The sequence below is a fragment of the Sinohyriopsis cumingii genome, chromosome 7 (genome assembly GCF_028554795.1).
Source record: "Sinohyriopsis cumingii isolate HCF-2022 chromosome 7, ASM2855479v2, whole genome shotgun sequence".
In the NCBI taxonomy this organism is placed as follows: domain Eukaryota; kingdom Metazoa; phylum Mollusca; class Bivalvia; order Unionida; family Unionidae; genus Sinohyriopsis; species Sinohyriopsis cumingii.
In genome coordinates, this window is record NC_142967.1 from 23,126,951 (window position 1) to 23,151,333 (window position 24,383).

General features: G+C 32.7%; 1 protein-coding gene across 1 annotated transcript in view; it reads right to left on the reverse strand.

Annotated features, from left to right (window-relative positions):
• LOC149794876 (uncharacterized) overlaps positions 1–12,228 on the reverse strand; it is an 82,639-nt gene extending 70,411 nt beyond the window's left edge. The window contains exons 1-5 of the mRNA XM_089963726.1: positions 12,068–12,228; positions 6,803–7,236; positions 5,704–5,863; positions 1,862–2,068; positions 594–732 (exon numbers count right to left, since the gene is read on the reverse strand). Of these exons, the coding sequence (XP_089819852.1) occupies positions 594–732; positions 1,862–2,068; positions 5,704–5,863; positions 6,803–7,236; positions 12,068–12,228 (1,101 nt within the window). The remainder of the gene's footprint in view (positions 1–593; positions 733–1,861; positions 2,069–5,703; positions 5,864–6,802; positions 7,237–12,067) is intronic.
• Positions 12,229–24,383: the final 12,155 nt, after the last annotated feature.

The following is a 24,383-nucleotide window of genomic DNA, read 5'->3' on the forward strand; positions in this document are numbered from 1 at the left end:
AAATTTTACTGTATGCATTAAAGTATGAAATTTTACTGTATGCATTAAAGTATGAAATTTTACTGTATGCATTAATGTATGCAATTTTACTGTATGCAATAATGAATGAAATTTTACTATATGCATGAAAGAATATATTTTTTACTGTATGTATTAAAACATGAAATTTTACTGCATACTTTAAAGTATGAATTTTATTGTATACCTTAAAGTATGAATTTTATTGTACACCTTAAAGTATGAATTTTATTGTAAACCATTGATTATGAATTTTATTGTATACCTTAAAGTATGAATTTTATTGTAAACCTTAAAGTATTTATTTTATTGTATACCATTAATTATGAATTTTATTTTATACCTTAAAGTATGAATTTTATTGCCCACCATTAAGTACAAATTTTATTGTATACCAATAAGCATGAATTTTATTGTACACCATTAAGAATGAAATTGTACCTTATACAATAAAGTATCAAGTCTTCCTGTGGACATTAAGGAATGAAGTTTTAACATGTACATTAAATATTAAGTTTCACTATATACACTGAAGGACTGAATACACAAAAGAGAAAATTAATTAAACTACATACAGGTACATATGGCATAAGTCTGCAGTTGGGTTCCCCATCAGTATTCAGACTATGCAGTTCAGATATTAACTCTGTCACAATCTGTGGGTCACAGTCTGACAAGCTAGTCATCAAACATTCATTGGCTGCTTCTTTGGCACTGAAAATTTTGAAAAACAACATAAAATAAGTATCAATCCATCCATATAGATTTTCCCTTTCTCAAGAAATACACAAAAAGCATAAATCCAAACATATATATTTTTCCCTTTCTCATGAAATACACAAAATGCATTTTCAGATTAAAAACTTGTGTTAAACATTTTCAATGATATGATACTATAAAACCAAATAAACCATGTATCCATCATAACTTGATACAACTGTTCTATCATAAATATGCTAACAACTATGCCCGAAGAAACATTATTTATAATTATCTTTCATTCTGTAATGAGTACTGCAATGATATACTATGCCATTTTATTCTATATAGAGTACTGTAATAATATACTATGCTATTTCATTCAATATAGAGTACTGTAATAATATACTATGCTATTTCATTCAGTATAGAGTACTGTAATGATATACTATGCCATTTCATTCTATATAGAGTACTGTAATGGTATACTATGCCATTTCATTCTATGCCATTTCATTCTACATAGAGTACTGTAATGATATACTATGCTATTTCATTCAGTATAGAGTACTGTAATGATATACTATGCCATTTCATTCTATATAGAGTACTGTAATGATATACTATGCCATTTCCTTCTATATAGAGTACTGTAATAATATACTATGCCATTTCATTCAATACAGAGTACTGTAATAATATACTATGCCATTTCATTCTATATAGAGTACTGTAATGATATAATATGCCATTTCATTCTATATAGAGTACTGTAATGATATACTATGCCATTTCATTCTATATAGAGTACTGTAATAATATACTATGCCATTTCATTCTATATAGAGTACTGTAATAATATACTATGCCATTTCATTCTATATAGAGTACTGTAATAATATACTATGCCATTTCATTCTAGATAGAGTACTGTAATGATATACTATGCTATTTCATTCAATATAGAGTACTGTAATGATATACTATGCCATTTCATTCAATATAGAGTACTGTAATGATATACTATGCCATTTCATTCTATATAGAGTACTGTAATGATATACTATGCCATTAACTTATTTTAAATAGGCACAGTCATGTATTTTCATGGTTCTTCCCTGAATAAATATTCAATATAGGTTACCTGCAAACATTGACAGCAGTGATATTAGTTACTGCAGCTCCATACTCAGTAAAACAGATCTGTGCTGCCTGCTTGCTGCAGGGGTCCAATATACACTGTTTCCCTCTGTACAGCTCATTTGTCTTGTTCCACAGCTGTAACAACCCCTGGCTCAACAAACACTCATCCTCCACAGAAAGGATAGCAGTCTGAACTGATTTGTATGTGCTGAAATGTTATATGTTGAACTCATTCAAAAGCTCATATATTACTTTATTTCACATGATATTCAAATTTTTAAATGTCAGGATGCACAAAAAAAATATATTATGCTGAATTATACCATCTTGTCAAATCATACACAATGCTGTGACATGCTACCTTATTAATTCACACAGGATGTTGCAACATTCCACCTTGTCAAGTCATACGCCATGCTGTGACATACTACCTTATTAATTCACACAGGATGTTGCAACATTCCACCTCGTCAAGTCATACACCATGCTGTGACATACTACCTTATTAATTCACACAGGATGTTGCAACATTCCACCTTGTCAAGTCATACACCATGCTGTGACATACTACCTTATTAATTCACACAGGATGTTGTGACATTCCACCTTGTCAAGTCATACACCATGCTGTGACATACTACCTTATTAATTCACACAGGATGTTGCAACATTCCACCTCGTCAAGTCATACACCATGCTGTGACATACTACCTTATTAATTCACACAGGATGTTGCAACATTCCACCTTGTCAAGTCATACACCATGCTGTGACATACTACCTTATTAATTTACACAGGATGTTGTGACATTCCACCTTGTCAAGTCATACACCATGCTGTGACATACTACCTTATTAATTTACACAGGATGTTGTGACATTCCACCTTGTCAAGTCATACACCATGCTGTGACATACTACCTTATTAATTCACACAGGATGTTGCAACATTCCACTTCATCAAGTCATACACCATGCTGTGACATACTACCTTATTAATTTACACAGGATGTTGCAACATTCCACCTTGTCAAGTCATACACCATGCTGTAACATACTGCCTTATTAATTCACACAGCATGTTGTGACATATCATGTTGTTAAGTCACACGCCATCTATAACATACCATGTTAAGTCGCACACTATCCATAACATACCACGTTAAGTTGCACACCATCTATAACATACCATGTTGTTAAGTTGCACACCATCTATAACATACCACATTGTTAAGTCACACACCATCCATGACATACCACCTTGTTAAGTCACACACTATCCATGACATACCACCTTGTTAAACCATACACCATTCATGACATACCACCTTGGTAATTCACACACCATCCATGAAAATCACCTTGTTAATTTATACACCATCTATGACATACTGCTTTATTAATTCAAACACCATCATCATGATGTTAATAGAACCATCTAAAAATTATTATATATTTGATGGATGGAAGTATGGAGCCTAATAGTGGTATTTTTGGTGTGTGAGATCTTAAAGGTCAAGGCTACACTAGAAAAGCTGCATTATGGCCTCATCAATGAGTGGTCAGATTTTGAGTTAACAGTACGTTTATTACTGATTTGTGGCTTCAGTTCAGCTGTTGTTTCAAGGCCTAATAACAGTACGTTTATTACTGATTTGTGGCTTCAGTTCAGCTGTTGTTTCAAGGCCTAATAACAGTACGTTTATTACTGATTTGTGGCTTCAGTTCAGCTGTTGTTTCAAGGCCTAATAACAGTACGTTTATTACTGATTTGTGGCTTCAGTTCAGCTGTTGTTTCAAGGCCTAATAACAGCACATTTACTACTTATTTGTGGCTTCAGTTCAGCTGTTGTTTCAAGGCCTAATAACAGTACATTTACTACTGATTTGTGGCTTCAGTTCAGCTGTTGTTTTAAGGCCTAATAACAGATGGGTGCCGCTTGAGACATGTGAAAGTGATTAATATTTGAATTGCAATGTGATTGATTAGCAGTAGCGATGATCATACTTGCAATGTGATTGATTAGCAGTAGCAATGATCATACTTGCAATGTGATTCATTAGCAATGATCATATTTGCAATGTGGTTGATTAGCAATGATCATACTTGCAACGTGATTGATTAGTGATGATCATACTTACAATGTGATTGATTAGTGATGATCATACTTGCAATGTGATTGATTAGTGATGATCATACTTATAATGCGATTGATTAGTGATGATCATACTTGCAATGTGATTGATTAGTGATGATCATACTTGCAATGTGATTGATTAATAGTAGCAATGATCATACTTGCAATGTGATTGATTAGTGATGATCATACTTGCAATGTGATTGATTAGTAGTAGCAATGATCACACTTGCAATGTGATTGATTAGTGATGATCATACTTGCAATGTGATTGATTAGTGATGATCATACTTGCAATGTAATTGATTAGCAATGATCATACTTGCAATGTGATTGATTAGCAGTAGCAATGATCATACTTGCAATGTGATTGATTAGCGATGATCATACTTGCAACGTGATTGATTAGTGATGATCATACTTGCAATGTGATTGATTAGCAATGATCATACTTGCAATGTGATTGATTAGTGATGATCATACTTGCAATGTGATTGATTAGTGATGATCATACTTGCAATGTAATTGATTAGCAATGATCATACTTGAAATGTCATTGATTAGTGATGTTCATACTTGCAATGTGATTGATTAGTGATGATCATACTTGCAATGTGATTGATTAGTGATGACCATACTTGCAATGTGATTGATTAGTAGTAGCAATGATCATACTTGCAATGTGATTGATTAGTGATGATCATACTTGCAATGTGATTGATTAGTGATGATCATACTTGCAATGTAATTGATTAGCAATGATCATACTTGCAATGTGATTGATTAGTGATGATCATACTTGCAATGTAATTGATTAGCAATGATCATACTTGCAATGTGATTGATTAGTAGTAGAAATGATCACACTTGCAATGTGATTGATTAGTGATGATCAAACTTGTAACGTGGTTGATTAGTGATGATCATACTTTCAATGTGATTGATTAGTAGTAGCAATGATCACACTTGCAATGTAATTGATTAGCAGTAGCAATGATCATACATGCAATGTGATTGATTAGCGATGATCATACTTGCAATGTGATTGATTAGTGACCATACTTGCAATGTGATTGATTAGCAGTAGCAATGATCATACTTGCAATGTGATTGATTAGCAGTAGCGGTGATCATACTTACAATGTGATTGATTAGCAGTAGCGATGATCATACTTACAATGTGATTAATTAGCAGTAGCGATGATCATACTTGCAATGTGATTGATTAGCAGTAGGAATGATCACACTTGCAATGTAATTGATTAGCAGTAGCAATGATCATACTTGCAATGTGATTGATTAGTGATCATACTTGCAATGTGGTTGATTAGCGATGATCATACTTGCAATGTGATTGATTAGTAGTAGCAATGATCATACTTGCAATGTGATTGACTAACGATGATCATACTTGCAATGTGATTGATTAGCAATGATCATACTTGCATTGTGATTGACTAGTGGTAGCGATGATCATAAATAAATACTTAATAACTGAGTGTTGTTGATATGTCATATTAGTTTTAAATACTTAGCACCACATGAGTAACTAACAATTGACTTTCACACATTTTATTGGCATGAAAATGAAATGACACCTGCCAAACCATGCATGCTTACTATAAGCATAAGAGAGAGGTCCACCATCCCATCTATTGACTATCACTCTATGGCAAGTTAATTCTTCAACATACTGTATTCTTACCTGCAGAAATTCTCCCCGATTGTGTTATGGTCAATAGAAGAATCAGTCAACATCATAACTGTGTTAAAGATGTGTTCTGCCTTCTGTAGCTCTAGCAGACGACATCTGTAACACTTTATGTTATGGTATAGTTTCAAAGGACAGTAACCTGGTTCTTGTCCTGTAAGCAAATTGGAGTGAAAACATGATATAGATCTTATTGAGGCACAACTAATAAACTGACTTTTGTGGACTTATGAGACATCAAAGGAAGATAAATCAAATTACCCTAAGATTTGAAATATGTATATATATATATATATATATATATATATATATATATATATATATATATATATATATATATATATATATATGCATTACTTAACTTAGACTGGCAGGACTTTTATTACTTCCAAGTGACGAAACAGTTTTTTTAATAAAATTTCCCGGATAACAGAAATTGGTGGCTCTATGACTGATTTCAAATTCGTTTAGTATAGCCCACCTTTGAAGCCATGCAGGATTGTGGATAATAATATGATGGAACCATACTATCCTTCTGTTGTTCAGTTATGAAAGGGATTGATTTAAATACCAAAATATAAAACACCAAATTTGTCCCTAGGTAACTCATGAGCAACAGGGTCCATAAACAGCATAAGTGAGGGCAAATGATAGCAAAGGCATCTAAAATTTAGCAGATAGCAGTGTGAGGTGGGCAATGTTCCTAGCAACTTTCATTTATACATAACAATTATGATCAATTCATTTATCAAATATGGGGAATGGGAGTGTGTCCTTCTAAATAGTCAGAGTCCTGGAACTGATGCTGTATAGGGTTTGGGAAACTTTAGAGGGAATATATATATATATATATATATATATATATATATATATATATATATATATATATATATATATATATATATATATATATATATATATATATATATATATAGAGGGAGAGAGAGAGAGAGAGATGGGGGATCCAGGGAGGGATGGAAAGTCTGTTCTGAGTATTAGGGTTTGTTGTTTAGTTTGTCTTTCCATTTCATGACTGGATGTCCAGATTACACAAACTTCTGTATTAAATAAATATAAAATATGTCTAATGTACCCATGCAAATATCATGTACACTGTTTCTAACTGCATGAACCACTGCCATCATTGAAGACTTCAAAGCCAAGTCCAACCTGAGGATTTCATGCTCTAAACAGGAGTAGGTCAGGTTAAGAGCCTCACATGTCTCATGCATTTTATGATCCAAGTATTTATTCATTTCATGATCATTGCTGTCAACATTTTCCTCATTCATGTCACGATCCAGTCCACTGGTGTCATGTTGGTATCTTTCGTCCATTTCAATCTTATGTGTGATTAGGATCTTGGAGTATTTGATAAGGGATTCAGAACACAAGTGCAGGTTTGCACTGCAGTTCAGGTGATGCTTGTCCATTTCATACTGTATCAAGGTGAGATAACGATTTTGCAGAATAGGTGGACACTGCAAAATGTTCTTTTCCAGACATGTGGAGGTAAAAGCTGCAGATCTAAAACATTAAAGATTTTCTTATTTAATGAGTAATTTATACTTTTGTTTAAGTATGAAAATTATATTTCTGATTTAAGATAATTTACAACAATACTTAAAAGCAGAAAGGAAAGATTTACATTTCTAACATTCATAAATATTAAGACTATATTTTCTGATATGTAACATTTTATGACTGATTTGCCATTTTAACATTTCCTGAATATTACCGTCAGATAAATGTTATTTTCATGCTTTTCGTAGCAATTAGATGAATTATGACATTTTGAATTCTAATAATTTCTATGGGCGGAGAAATTATCCATCATTTTAGATGTAAAATTCTAAGTAAAATATAAATGGGGGGATCAATAATTAGGAAACCTTATATGTAAGGACAAATTCTGACCCATGGACTGTACTAATGTATCAGTCAACCATACATTCAAATGCTTAGCATCAAGTCTGTGATTCAATTAACTTGGAAAAGGGTTCAATTGTAGCATATTCTAACATTAATATTAATGAATATTAAGACATAATGGAAATGAAGTCATTATTTTACTTTATTTTGATCCAGCTACCTGATACAAGAAAAGAAGTTTACAGATACTTTTCATTAATTCTAAATCACTTTTCATGAATCAGATATTAATAAGGTACTTACAAACAAATATCTTCACTGTTTCTCTCACTTGAAATTATATGCATTAGTGATTCAATGCAAGCATCTGCAGGATCTGTATTGCAATTTTGATACTCCATGTCACATGAAGGCTTGACTTGCAGATGGCATACTGGTCTTAACTTCTCAGTTTTGTGCAGAAATATTTTATGCACCAAACGAAGTGTGATATTTTCTTCACAATGGTGTAAATGATTATAAAAGCACTCTGATACTTCGGCATACTGACTGCAATGACAAAATAAAAAAGGATAAAAATATAACGATACCATTTTGTCCAAGAAAAGCATCTGAAAATATGAAGGTTTGCCATCATAAAGCCCTTCTCCATGCCATATTTTAAAAAGAATATTACTTATTTTACCCCAAAATTTAGAACAATACTGGGTGGGTGGATGGGTGTATCTACATCCAAAGTCTGTACCTGTCTAACACATACTATGTATCTGTCTCTTTCCAATTCACAGCACTTCTGGATGCATTGGATAATGTCTCATTCAGAGCTAGCACATGTCAATGCCTCCATCAAATTTCATTTGAAGTGTAAATAGATGCCATTGTCAAATCTCCATAAAATTGCTTCTGGAAACCCCACTTGCAGGTCAATTTCCAGTGCCATCTAATGGGAATATACACTCAAGTGAAATAGGTTTTCTGAAAGTTCTATGATGTCACTTGTATTAGAAGAATACTAAAACAGCCAGTGAAATAAAAGACATACTGCTCCGGTGGCCTAGTAGATTAGAGCATCCACCTCGGAAGCAGGAGGTTGTGAGTTCGAACCCCGGCCGAGTTATATCAAAGACTTAAAAAAATAGTATTAACAGCTGCCTCGTTTGGCGCTCAGCAGTAAAAGGTTAGTTTTAGGACTGGTCAGCCTGGTATCAGGATAATGTGACTGGGTGGGACATCATGCTACATGTCTGCAACATAATGCCCCAGTGCTAGATATCACTATAAACTGCCACACTGCAGACATTGTAGCAATATGACTGAATTTTATTTAAAGCTACATTAAAAATCCTAATCACACACTCACACACACACAGAAACAAGACAAAGTTGGTGTGTGTGATTTGGATTTTTAATGTAGCTTTAACAATTTTGCAGTCATTTCGCTACGATGTCTGCAGTGTGGCAGTTTATAGTGATGTCTAGCACTGGGGCATCAAGCCACAGACATGTAGCATGATGTCCCAGCCAGTGACATTATCCTGAGACCAGGCTGACAAATCCTAACACTAACCTCTTAAAGCTGAGCATCTAGCAAGGCAGTTGCTATTACCATTTTTTTAAAATAACCTTTGGTATGGCTCAGTCGGGGTTAGAACCTGCAACCTCCTGCATCCAAGGCAGACACTCTAACTACTTAGCCACTTAGGCCAATGGAGCAAACAAAGTTGGAAAGTATCCAAAAATGCAAATGGCAACTGTTATCTCAGTTTTAACAGTAGTTACTTTGAAGAAATCAATGTGAAAAGAACATACAATAAAAAATATAGAGGACTGAGCAACAACTTTCAGATTATATCAAGCTCTCTCCTCGTTATCAGTACTCTTTACTTTGTGGCTGGCATGATTGATGATGGCAGAGGATTGCAAGTATTGATATGTGATACTGCAAAAGTATTTTTAAAAAATTATTAATAAGCAATTATAGCAAAATGTTGCTTTATACCAAAAGACAAAATAAAAAATATTGGTGTTCATGTACAGCACTGGGGAGGGGTAGGTACAGAATTTTAACTCCAACCCAGTTATCATAAACGTAGCAAGTAGATACATATCCAAGATATATCATCTTAACGTGAAGACATAAATATTGACTACACAAACAGAATCCAGACAATCGAATCAATTTTGAGGATTATGTTTAAGACTTTGTCAGTAATCAGTAATCATAAAAACTATTTTATAAAGAAAGCAAGCCTAAATAGACCAAAACAGAAATGACAAATTGTAAACAGAGTGGAATCTATAGCATGCTATAACTGGGGATTTACACCTTGATGTATACGCAAGCAAGAATGTTGTTGTTTATTATTATTATAGTTTAAAAAATAAACATGCACTGAATATAGAATCTGAAAGATTATATACCGATGTGAAGATTTTCCCAGTCAGCCATATTGGATACTGTCTATTGATAGCACATTGTACAAGTTACACTTTAGCAGCTTACATTCATACTAAGCTGTCTACTGATAGCACATTGTACAATTTACACTTTAGCAGCTTACATTCATACTAAGCTGTCTATTGATAGCACATTGTACAATTTACACTTTAGCAGCTTACATTCATACTAAGCTGTCTATTGATAGCACATTGTACAATTTACACTTTAGCAGCTTACATTCATACTAAGCTGTCTATTGATAGCACATTGTACAATTTACACTTTAGCAGCTTACATTCATACTAAGCTGTCTACTGATAGCACATTGTAAAATTTACACTTTAGAAACTTACATTCAATCTAAGCTGTCTATTGATAGCACATTGTACAATTTACACTTTAGCAGCTTACATTCATACTAAGCTGTCTATTGATAGCACATTGTACAATTTACACTTCAGCAGCTTACATTCATACTAAGCTGTCTATTGATAGCACATTGTACAATTTACACTTCAGCAGCTTACATTCATACTAAGCTGTCTATTGATAGCACATTGTACAATTTACACTTCAGCAGCTTACATTCATACTAAGCTGTCTATTGATAGCACATTGTACAATTTACACTTTAGCAGCTTACATTCATACTAAGCTGTCTATTGATAGCACATTGTACAATTTACACTTCAGCAGCTTACATTCATACTAAGCTGTCTATTGATAGCACATTGTACAATTTACACTTTAGCAGCTTACATTCATACTAAGCTGTCTATTGATAGCACATTGTAAAATTTACACTTTAGCAGCTTACATTCATACTAAGCTGTCTATTGATAGCACATTGTAAAATTTACACTTTAGCAGTTTACATTCATACTAAGCTGTCTATTGATAGCACATTGTAAAATTTACACTTTAGCAGCTTACATTCATACTAAGCTGTCTATTCATAGCACATTGTAAAATTTACACTTTAGCAGTTTACATTCATACTAAGCTGTCTACTGATAGCACATTGTACAATTTACACTTTAGCAGCTTACATTCATACTAAGCTGTCTATTGATAGCACATTGTAAAATTTACACTTTAGCAGCTTACATTCATACTAAGCTGTCTATTGATAGCACATTGTACAATTTACACTTTAGCAGCTTACATTCATAGTAAGCTGTCTACTGATAGCACATTGTACAATTTACACTTTAGCAGCTTACATTCATACTAAGCTGTCTACTGATAGCACATTGTACAATTTACACTTTAGCAGCTTACATTCATACTAAGCTGTCTATTCATAGCACATTGTAAAATTTACACTTTAGCAGCTTACATTCATACTAAGCTGTCTATTGATAGCACATTGTACAATTTACACTTTAGCAGTTTACATTCATACTAAGCTGTCTACTGATAGCACATTGTACAATATACATTTTAGCAGCTTACATTCATACTAAGCTGTCTACTGATAGCACATTGTAAAATTTACACTTTAGCAACTTACATTCATACTAAGCTGTCTACTGATAGCACATTGTAAAATTTACACTTTAGCAACTTACATTCATACTAAGCTGAGGTCCAGTGGCTGGTGATGCAAGGGAAATGGTTAATATCAATTAACTGTCATTTTTTTAAAAGGTTTGTATATCAGACCTTTTATGTGGAGGTCATGCTTGCAATTCTCTCATCCAATGGTTTATGAGAACTGATGGATGGATGGATGGATGGATAAATAAACAAACGAAGGATAGCTAGAGGGGATTACGTAAAAATGTTGCAACAATGAAAACAAGTATGTATTTATTGAAATAGACATCTCTTTTCAAAGTCATTTAGTCTTAAGTATAAAAAGTTCCTCCAAAAGGAGTTGTTTGACATGCAATACATGTTCTTGTACATGTTAGTTTTCTTTTAGAACAATGATTGCACTCCAGGGAAAAAAGTCAATGAAACATACAAAATTCAAGTTATGGAGACTACTTTTCAGCAATAAAATAACATAACCATATTTTTTTCTCCTACAACATTGAATACCTGCATGGTTCTATGTCATCTGAGACACTTCCCTCCAAGTCAAGCGATCTCAAACATTGTAATCCCCTATGTAAATCACACGTCTCATCGCCAAGGGAAGCCAGACTGAGACAAGTGGGCAGTCTTGTTGGTGCTATGTGATCATACAAGTCAAGTGCCATTGGACAGATGTTAATTGCTTGGCATCTTATTGGTTCATAGGCTTGCATGATGAGCTGTGTCTGGTTGTGGTCACAGTGCTGTACATTATCTCTCATACATGATTCAGCTTCTACAATAGCTCTGTAAAACAGTAAATTATTTGCATTGTTCTATTAGAGTCAAAATATAATATGCATTAAAGTTAATTATTTGTAATTGTGAGTTTAATGCCATTTATCAGTATACAATATGCAATACATGGAAGATAGCATAACTGGAGGAGGAAGAACCCAGGAAAACCCCACTAAGAACTACCCACAGGACGCTACTGGTAAGCTTTCACACATGTCCACTAATTATTTTATTGTGCTATTGTCACCTATATTTAATTTAATTTATATCTGATTTAATTCAATTGTTTGTAAGATTTAAAATCATTTTATTTTTAATTTCATGACATGTCAAAGTAATGTAATTTTGTTTACTAGGAATTTGATATTTTCCAGAAAATTCAGTTTTACCTGACTCATTTCATAAACACCTAAAATTAGAAACACTCACTGTTTCTATTTTTGACTTAGTTTCCAAACTTGATTCAGAGACAAGTAAACAACTTTCTATTTTTATTTTATTCTTGGAGTAAAATAATTGGTTTTTATCAAGGTCATACTGGGAGTACATGATTTTAGATGTAAACAGCTTCTATTTAACAACTCTGGGTTTTCCAAAATTGCACAGTATTGAGATTTAATAGTGACGTTTAAAGAGACATTTCTCAGTTTGGGCTTTTACTTAGAACACTGGAAAAGCGTTAGTTTGTGACCAGTTTGGAGTTATATTTTATTTTTTATTCAAATTATTTGGATTCTAAAAGATGAATTCTTTTTCCTGGAAATATTTGAGTGCTCATAAAGAATTCTTGGACAAAGACATTTCTCTAAATTTTATTCAGAAATTCAAACACCAGAATATTTTTGTTTGTTAATCAATAAAGAACTGTAGACACAACAGCACAATACTGACTACAGTATATGTCATTGCCTTACATTTTGGATTTTTTGTTGGGACTCAAACTCAAATTTCATTAGAGCATTTCATTACTAGGACTTCTAAAATTTAATTCATGGATTATTCTTAGATTATTTTTGGATTTGATTCTTAAAATGATAAGTTCTTATTTTTTCATTTTTACAGTCTTTCTCCAGGGAAATAAATTATTTGTTGAATTTTTCAAAGCTTGTTGTTTTTACTCTTTCTTTTGTTACGGTTTATTAGAGCCTAAACGCATAACACTATGAGAGCACATATATGTTATGTAATGGTTAATTATCTGCATCATGTTATAAGAGCAAATATACATTAAGCATTACGGTTAATTATTTGTATTATACATGTACTATTAATATTATGCAAAAGATTATATTATTCCACTTACTTATCTTAAAATGCTTAAATAATTTAAGGATGCAATTACTTCAGCTCTGACCTTTGAGGAATAAGTCTCTCAAGCATGACATATTAAGCATGACAAATCAAGCATGACATATCAGTTATAGTGACCGGGACTGGGTGATAGAGTCATTTAAGTTCATCTAGTGTCATTGTTGGACATGACAATAGTGGACTTTTTGCATTTGAAAGTTTCATGTGATGTTAAACTCTGGATATATACTCACATGTATCAATTTTACTGTGTGCATGGACAGTATGAAACTGTATGCTTCACTGCCTTAAGTGAGTAAAATGTAAGAAACATTATTCATGGTTTTGAAATGCATAGTCCCAAGTAGCAAAATTTATACATGTTTTATGGTCTAGCTATCTGATGGAAATAACAGCAGAAGAATTTTTCTACCAACAAAGTTTGAAACAAAAGAACCCCAAGTGATGCAAGATCTGAATCTCACTTATCAAAAAGAGGGTTTCAAACACCTTTCTCTGAGGATAAAAGAAAATTTGCTGATGCGTTCATCAAATGTAAGTTGATAGATGTTTTCAGTAATTCTTGGAACTTCTATCAAGCGTCTCAAAACAATGATGAAATTATGCATGCATCTGATGAAAATAGTGAGTCTGAAATGCATCTATATGAAACAGATTAGTGTCATTTCTACCCAAGCAAACAACATGCTCCACATGAATAAGTGACAACAATGAAACTGATCTCTTTTTCTAGAGACATGAAGCATGAATAGTACAATCTTTTGCCACTTGGTAAATTAATTTGCAATCAGATTAAAAAGTAGGCTGCAAAAAGATTGCAAGTTGCTACTTCAGGTTTAATTTTAACCATTGATTTGATCCAGATTTGATGATATTTCCTTTTGATCACCCAAATTTATGATAAACACCTTCATAATTTTCTTTACTTTTATATTTCTTCCAAACTATTCATCAGGGCCATGAAATTATTAGACCCATCTTTCTGAAACCATGCTTTTCTCCACTGATATTTCTTTCATGATCATAGTCATGGAGTCTGCAGCTGTCACAACTGTCAATCTTATTACTTTGATAAATCAATAGTTACTATTCAGAAAACAAATGTCTAAATCTATACTAAGACATATAGAGTATTCTTGCACCATAACTGAATCATATTTCAAGAAAACAGTCATTGTGGAACCATACAAAATATAGTGAAACGATGCTATAACACAATAGTCCATGAAATGCCATCATGTTATGAAACCATCGTATAACAAAATGTGCCTTCATGTTAGGTAACCATGCTATAACATGATGGTCCACAAAGTGCCATCATATTATGTAACCATGCTATAACACAATGATCCACAAAGTGCCAACATGTTATGTAACCATACTATAACACAATGATCCACAAAGTGCCAACATGTTATGCAACCATGCTATAATGCAATGGTCCACAAAGTGCCAACATGTTATGTAACCATGCTATAATGCAATGGTCCACAAAGTGCCATCATATTATGTAACCATGCTATGCCACAATGGTCCACAAAGTGCTATCATATTATGTAACCATGCTATAACATAATGGTCTACAAAGTGCCATCATATTATGTAACCATGCTATAACACAATGATCCACAAAGTGCCATCATGTTACGTAACCATGCTATAACACAATGATCCACAACGTGCCATCATTAATATGCAATAACTATTATGACTATATGGTGTTAAAATAAGTTATAGAAAAGAGTGAGAAACAACTAGATTCGTAAAATTCAACAAATAATTTTTTTCCCTTGAACTTACAGTATTGCAAATTAAATCCCAAATAACCCTAGAATTATTAGCACTAGTCCTAACAAATAAAGTTCTGAATAATCGTAGTGTTATTCCAAATAATTTCCAATGTTGATGTGCCTGTAGTGGCCAGTAGTCTCTAGTGTACTAATGTACCAATGGCTTGAATTATATTTGTGTACCAACAGTGTTTTGTTGAATCACAGTTATATAATCCAAGGTTTTCTTGTTTGAATTTACTATAATTCCTAGCTAATGTCTCTCTCCAAGAATATTATAGAGCACTTTGTATTTCCAGATAATGATAAATAACTTCACCCAAATCAAAATCTGAATACATCAATATAAATGATTTTTATCCAGAGGTTATTGCAGGAATAAATCATTTACCCAGAAAACAAGATTATATAAAATACTAAGACACAAAGAATAACCCTGATGAGGGCCAAAAGTTCTAGAAGTTATTATTAGCAGGTCTATTACAAAAATCAGGGTAAAGCATGTGACAACCAGCTATGTGAAAAATACCAATGTCCTTGACTCATCTTAAGATAATGATCCTAATATTTATCCTTTGCTCAGAAAAATCTATTGTTTACAAAGCTGTCACTGATTTAGGACAAGGTCAGCAACTAAATACAATTTTACAAAACCATTAGCATATAATGAACTAAAAAAAATCAAAACAAATAAACAAACAATTCAAATTAAATAGACATAACACCATGTCATAATGCAATGGTCCTCAAAGTGCCATCATGATGTGTAACCATGCTATAACACAATGGTCCACAAAGTTATATAATCACATAACACAATGGTCTAAGGAGTGCCATCATGCTGTAACACAATGATCCACAAATTGCCATCAAGTTGAGTAACATATCATGCAATATTGACACTTAAAAAAATACTGAATGCACATCCGTTTGCTATGCAAGAGGGAAGGGGGAGGTGCAAAACTATGGGTTTTAATGATGCAATAACCATGTTAAATTGAAAACAGAAATAACATATGTGACATTAAATGGGTGCTTTGTACAGAGAACCATGCATTAGTACATGAACATGCAAATATAAGAAAACTGAACTCTGAATAGTGTAAATAATTAGAATATATACTTGCCAACCAATTTCATATTATCCTGAAAATGTGCATAAATTCCATTCAGATCTGAATATTTAATTTCATAAAAAACTCACAATAAAACATGAAACACTAAGTAGTATATCTTTGGTAATATTTATATATGATGGATAATGGACATGTCCAATAGGACTGAGTTTTTACCTTAAAAAAAATTCCCAAATTGGATACTGAGCATTTCTAATAAGAAAATTAAATTTAGGTTTTAAAAAACTTAACTAAACTCATATAGGTTTTGAGACTGCTTTGGTCTTGAAGTAAACATTGCAACAGGTGTTGTATTGCCCTGGGAATTTCTGTCATTAGTATAATGTCATTTCTATACCCTTGTCTTAACTCGGTTTGGAAGTAACCATTCAATTTCATAGGTCAGTTCATATCATCAAACATCTGAGTCATTCTCTAAATGATAGTGGAAAGAATTATACATGATTTTGATCTTCTATAAAAAAAAGCTGAAACAAATTTAAGGTGGTTTTAGGGGTTGGGGCGTCTTGAGGGGCATTGCCCCTCATCCCGACCAGAAATGCATTTTACAATCATAAATACTGCTCCTGGTGCAACTTATGATCATAATATAAAACAAAATAATCATTTGAAAAACTAACACACAACCAAAATATTTATCGTCACATGAATTTGTTCTCCAATACTATTAATGCCGAAGATATTTCATGTGCATGTCAGTGTTCACATTGTAATTAAGTTACATTATTTGTAAATTTTTGCAGCAAATATATTATACTTCTCTCTTTTAATAACAAATCTGTAAAATAAACACCCAAGTAAATCAACTATATACAAATAATCCCACACATTCACTGGTCTTTTTCTCCAATGGACACGACCTGTTGATATACCAGTCAAACTCTTTTTGCGGCTTTGGCAAAGATTTCCTTAGCCTTCCTTTTTTGTCACCACTGACTTTATGGCTCAATGTGCAATCATTTCTTTTCCTTCTCAATGAGAGCCATTTTCCTTTAAAACAGGTGCTTGTATTGGCAACATGCAGTATGCATATTCTGACAGAGGGCTACATGTGTTGTCTGATGCAAGAAATCTTTCTTCTTATAGCAAATAATTGCATCTTTTCCAGATGCCTTCTGAGCTTCAATTTTTCTGTATAGAGCTTCTTTTGTAGGTGATGTTCCAAACTCTTCCAATCACAATTACCACAATTCAGATCTTTCTTGCAGAGGTCACAAAATGCCAGTCATCTAGCATTTAGTTTTCTTATAAACTGACCAACTAAATTTCTGTCAACTTTTCGCTCCAGCCATTCCCATTTCCATACATTTTTTAGATCTTTATCTAAACTTTTCGTGTTATGGTCTCTCTCAACAACTTGGAATGCCAAGTTTTGCAAGCAGGCTTCTTCTTTCCATTGCCATCAGTTTCCATTACACGAAGATTCATTAGATGAATTTAAACTTTTGACCAATCAGAATAGTCTTTACAAGACTCTTGTGCTAATATATGGAACGAATACTTTACAAGGGTTATTGGGGAATGTGACCGGACAGACCATTTTTTAAAAAAAATGGATCGAAGATGACATAAAAAAACGTACTATATCAATTAAAATCTAACTCAAGGCAGAAGAAAATTGGAATTCCACTTTAAAATGGAGAAGAAATGAGATCAGCCCTATATTGATTAAAATGTGTTCATTACTAATATTGTGACTTTATGCTAATACTTTTTGAAAATAAGGAGCATCAGTCATTTCATCCCTACAAACTAAATTGATCTGTTCCAATGACCATCCAACTAAGGTACATATATAACAGTAACCTTAGCATTACAATTTGGAGTCTATTTATATCAGATTGATTAGCAAATAAAAAGGACTGAGTTATACTGATTTGAAACAAATGTATGCATTTCTGACAATTTTAATGAAATAAAAAGGACCGAGTTAGACTGATTTGAAACAGATGTATGAATTTCTGACTATTTTAATGAAATAAAAAGGACTGAGTTAGAGTGATTTGAAACTGATGTAACTGATGTCTACATTAAGGACTGAGTCAGATTAATTTGAAACTGATGTCTGCATTTTTGACTATATTTTAAGGAAATAAAAAGGACTGAGTTAGACTGATTTGCAACAGATGTATGCATTTATTTTCAGCAAATAAAAAGGACGGAGTTAAACTATTTGAAACAGATGTAGGCATTTCTGACTTTATTTTCAGCAAATAAAAGGAATCGAGTTAGACTGATTTGAAACTGATGTATACATTTTTGACTATATTTTAAGGAATAAAAAGATCGAGTTAGAGTGATTTGAAACTGATGTCTGTATTTCTGACTTCATTTTGTGGAAATGAAAAGGACTGAGTCACGGTGATTTGAAACTTACATCTGCATTAAGGACTGAGTCAGAGAGATTTGAAACTGATGTCTGCATTTCAGACTTCATTTTAAGGAAATAAAAAGGACTGGGTCAGGTTTTAAGTTAATGGATATTGCCGTATGATAACATCAAACTATCATGAAAGACCATGTGAGGATTTATTAATATTTATGGAGTCAACTAAGGTAAGATAAGGGGAATAGGTGAGAAGAGGAGGGTATGTTGCAGTAACAAAAACAAACATCTGGCAAAAGTCAACAAATTTTTCAGACCTCTACAGTACTTTTATGCACAAAATATCTCATTCCACTTATTAAGGACTGATTGGTTAATCTCAGCTGCTGTTTGACTGATCATGTGACAACTGGCTGACAATACAGCCCAGCAATAAGTAAATAAAAGTGGTATTCATTTGACTGTTAACAAAGCAGCATTAGATAGCTGTAAAAACCATCTGATGTGGCATTAATATTGATCATTAATTTGACTGTTAATAAAGCAGCATTGGATATCTGTCAAAACAATTTGCTGTGAGATTTATATTGATGATCTGCAATTACTTACAATATTAGGTAGGTGAACTAATTTATCAGTTTGGGTGATGAAATTATCTCAGCACTGGTATTGTTTGCTACATATTTGTATATGTTGGTTTGTAAACCCAGCAATCATGGTATATTGTTTGCCCTGAACTTTAAATTGATTTACACAATGTACGAAAAACAAGCATAATGTTTTGAAGACAAGCACAAAGAAAAATTAATAGAAACCTTCATTTCTACTTTAATACCAGATACAGATGGCTGCTGGGACTGATGTGTAGTTCTTCGGCTCTAAGCAATTTCAGGTTTTTATTTGGTGTTCTCATTTAATATATTTATGTCTTACAGGAGAAAAGAGATTGCAGTACTGATGAAGTATGAAATTTCGACAAGGTTTCTTGGTGCAAAAAGTAAAAAAAGAGACTCCCGTACTCAAAGTAGTAATGATGTAATGGTTTCCCCAGACAGTATGATGGTAGTGCCAGTAAGAATGTGAACCCATGCACCTGGTACCAATGTGATAGTGAATGAAGTAGTGTGCTTTGTTCAAAACAAAATCAACATATTGCCATACGATATAATTAAACTCTATGTGGACACATACCACATATACTTGATACCGATATTAAAACAGCGATATTATTTTCAACAGATGAGAGGTTGATTACATGAAATGGACAGTAAAAATTTCTAAATAACATGAGAAATAATAATGAATTTATTTACATCTTTAAATCTGCGGATCCTAACAATGTACATAGCTTTGCAACTCCTGACAAAAATTACCAACAGTGACAAGTGGTTATGTGAAAATAGATGGAGGATAAGTCTACAATAGATATTATTAAGTTAACACAATCTGACAGACTGAGGGCAATTAATAAGATATATACCATGATTTTTCCACATGGTGTCTCTTACCTGCAAACATCAGGTCTGCTGAAGAAGGTATCATAGTATGTCACTGCTTGTGCCAGGTGGCTCACACAATGAAGTGCCAACTGGTGATGACACTGGACTGATGGAGGTGTACAAGTACCCGACGTCACAACAAGGATGTTCAAAAGTGTGTGGAGATTCAGAAATTGCTTCCTTATCTGTTGTGGGCAGCCACTAATTAATGGGATATCCACTTGTGACAACTCTTTGTTAATCCTGCAAAAAAATGTTTTCAGTACTCTAAAGTGATTTGGTTTTGTAGGGTATCATGGAATACATGATTGCTATAAATCATAAATTAAAAGACCCAATAAATGCTGATCCATCTGTGAAGACAAAATGAGAAGACCCAATTCAACTTTAGAGATATATTATAACCACATTTTTAAGTACAGATAAGTATGCAATTTTATTTAAGCATATTTAACATTCATGTTTGTGAAAGAAAAAAGATGACCAAAGGAACAATTAGTAAGCATAATTAATAAGGCAATTCTAATACCATGCACCAGAATATGCAACTGTGAGGTCCAACTGCAATTGCAACTAACTGTTGGGCGCCTTTAAAATATGGCCTAGTTACCTTTATCTGGCATTCCTTTACGTGACAATGGAATTAAGCTGACAAATATTTGTAACCACTTTTTTGAATTATATTTAATCTTCCCAATGTGACAAATCTGATTCCTGCTGCCAACAAACTATAATTTGGGCACATATATATTAATGTAACACCAAAATGGATTCTTTTTTAATGCAGTTAAGCAAAAGCAAGTGGATTACCATACCATGGGACAACAACACTGGTATTTGATACTCTGGAACATTTTTGCCTATCATGCAGTGAAGCAAGTGGATTGCCATATCATCATAGACAACACTGGCATTTGATAGTCAGGTACATTTTGCCTATCATGCAGTGAAGCAAGTGGATTGCCATACCATGGGACAACAACAATGGCATTTGATAGTCTTGATACATTTTTTGCCTATCATGCAAACTGTAATGGCAAAGATCATTGGATTTTTGCTTTCTTTCTCACTCCTTTTAAGCTTTACGTTTGTACTGAAACCTGTGCAAACAAGGAAGTCTAAAAATGGTTATAAACTAATAAAATGACTGATAAAATTCAAGGAGGGTGTTTTGAGTTCTTCTGTAGTGTGAAGGTGTACCTCTGAAAAAGTGATACATTTTAAGTATCAATATAAATAGTGAGACACACATACTTCCACAATAATTCAACACTTCCTTGTCTTTTCCTTTCTTTTTATTCCCTTTATTACTATAAAATTTAACACAAAAAAATGTGCCTTTATTCCATCTATTATAAGACTCCTGTATCTATTTTCTAACTTTTATATAAATTCTCATTCTCCCTCTCTCAATATTTTTCTATTCCTTAAGAAAATTATAACATCTATTGATGGGTCTTTATTTCTTCAACTTCACTTCATTTCCTTCACTATTCCTCTTACATCCATGTACACATCAAGCTGTGTAGAAAGTCACAAAGATGAAACCAAATCCTGTTTTCTTTATCAGGCATTCACTTTTAACTGATAAAGTTACCATAATCCATTTGTGTCGGGTAAAGGAGATCATACTATACCTGAGATATTGTTAGATGATATGAAGAAAAAGTATATAAATTAGTCCATACTACACAGTGTAGAACACAGTTTTCTGTCAAATTAACATTCCTTACTGCTGACAGATATGATCCTTGTCATTGATTGCCATAGAAACAAGGAAAATGTTTCTAATCATCAAAGCCTGGAAATATCCCATCTGAATTTCAATTAGTGTTGCATCACAGTCCTCTGTATCTGAACATTAAAGAAATTAGGGGCATATTAAATATGTGTGTGTGTGTGTGTGTATATATATATATATATATATATATATATATATATATATATATATATATATATATATATATATATATATATAAAATATACACACACACAAACAGAGAAAAATGTATTCACAAGGAGAGAAGAAATACAACAATGGTCTGATATATATTTATACCCAATAATATTTGCATAATTTATAATAGGTGATACTTGATATTACATCTGCTCAACAGTAATTCTTTTAAAGAAAAAATGGTGTCTTTTGTTATAATTTTTTCTGAGACAATTTTTTAATAGATAGACTGAAAATTAAGCGAAAATGTTAGTTCAAAATGGAGTGTATCATCCCTAAAACAATATCTTAGTCCACACTTGAGTATTTTCATGCATAAACGCTGCTGAAAGTGTAAAACTCAAAGTCTCTCTTTTGAAATAGTTTGCACCATTTACTCAAATTCTATTGATAATGAAATGATTTTTTTGTTACTAATTGTAAATTGTTGTGCTGAATTAAATGAAGAGATTTTACTATCTGAAAACAGCAGCAACAACATTAATAATAATAATAATAATAATAATAATAACAGCAAAAAACAAACATGAATCTTTGACAAACAGGTGGACAAATAAATGGACAAAATGGTATATGACTGCTATCTGTGTCATCTGTCATTATCATGAACAAGGAAAATAACTCTAATGATGACAGTACAATATTTGCAATGACAAATTATAAAGTTAGATTTTACAATAATAATATTTACCTGTACTCTTAGGTATGTCATCATGCCAGCTTTCTACAAAACAAAATAAAATAAAATGCAAAGTGTAAAACTTTCTGGCTTTTTAATGGTCCCAATTACTCATTCCAATTTGCATAGAAAATGAACTAGAATACCTAATATGTACCTACTTCAAAAAATTCTCATCTGCTTTGTTGAACATGCTTTTATGTACATGTATCTTTGTGGAACAAAGTCATTAGAGGTTCCATACTGTAGCAATTTTAGCTAGGAATCAGAAGATTCCAAGTACCGTTGCTCTAAAATCAATTTACAAATATCTCATCTACAACTGTAAGCTTGTTTTTTAAACAATGTGGCAAATTGTACAAGAGGGCACATAATTAAGAATTTTATGAAGAATGATAATGCTGAAACTGTTTCAAAGGCAAACATTAAAGCTTAAAATTCTTATAATAATACAGCATCAAAACTGCAACTAATAACTAAGAGAGGATACAAAAATATGTAATAAATGCAGTGTCTTAATCAGTGATAGTGTTAATTAGAAACTTAAGTAATAAAACCCAGTCTTAATCAGTGATAGTGTTAATTAAAAACGTAAATATTAAAACCCAGTCTTAATCAGTGATAGTGTTAATTAGAAACTTAAGTAATAAAACCCAGTCTTAATCAGTGATAGTGTTAATTAAAAACGTAAGTAATAAAACCCAGTCTTAATCTGTGGTAGTGTTAATTAGAAACATAAGTAATAAAATGCAAAGTCTTAATCAGTGATAATGTTAATTAAAAACATAAGTAATAAAAACTAGACTTAATCAGTGGTATTAAAATGCAAAGCCTTAATCAGTGATAGTGTTAGAGTGTGTGTGATTTGGATTTGTAACATAGCTTTAACAATTTTTAAGTCATATCACTACGATGTCTGCAGTGTGGCAGTTTATAGTGATGTCTAGCACTGGGGCATCATGCCACAGACTTGTAATGTGATGTCCCACCCAGTCACATTATCCTGACACCAGGCTGACCAGTCCTAACACTAACCTCTTAATGCTGAGTGCCAAGCGAGGCAGCTGTTAGTACCATTTTTGTAAGTCTTTGGTATGACTCAGCCAGGGATTGAACCCAGGACCTCCCACATCCAAGGCAGATGCTCTAACCACTAGGCCACCGGAGTGGTCATGTTAATTAGATGCAATGTCTTAATCTGTGATAATGTTAACTAAAAATTACGTCCTCAGTATATGATCACTGTTGCATAGCAATACACATCTACTTTTTACCTTGATTGTTTTTTCTTCTATAAACACCTTTGCTTTCTACCTTTAATAGTCTTTTTTTTAAATCAACACAT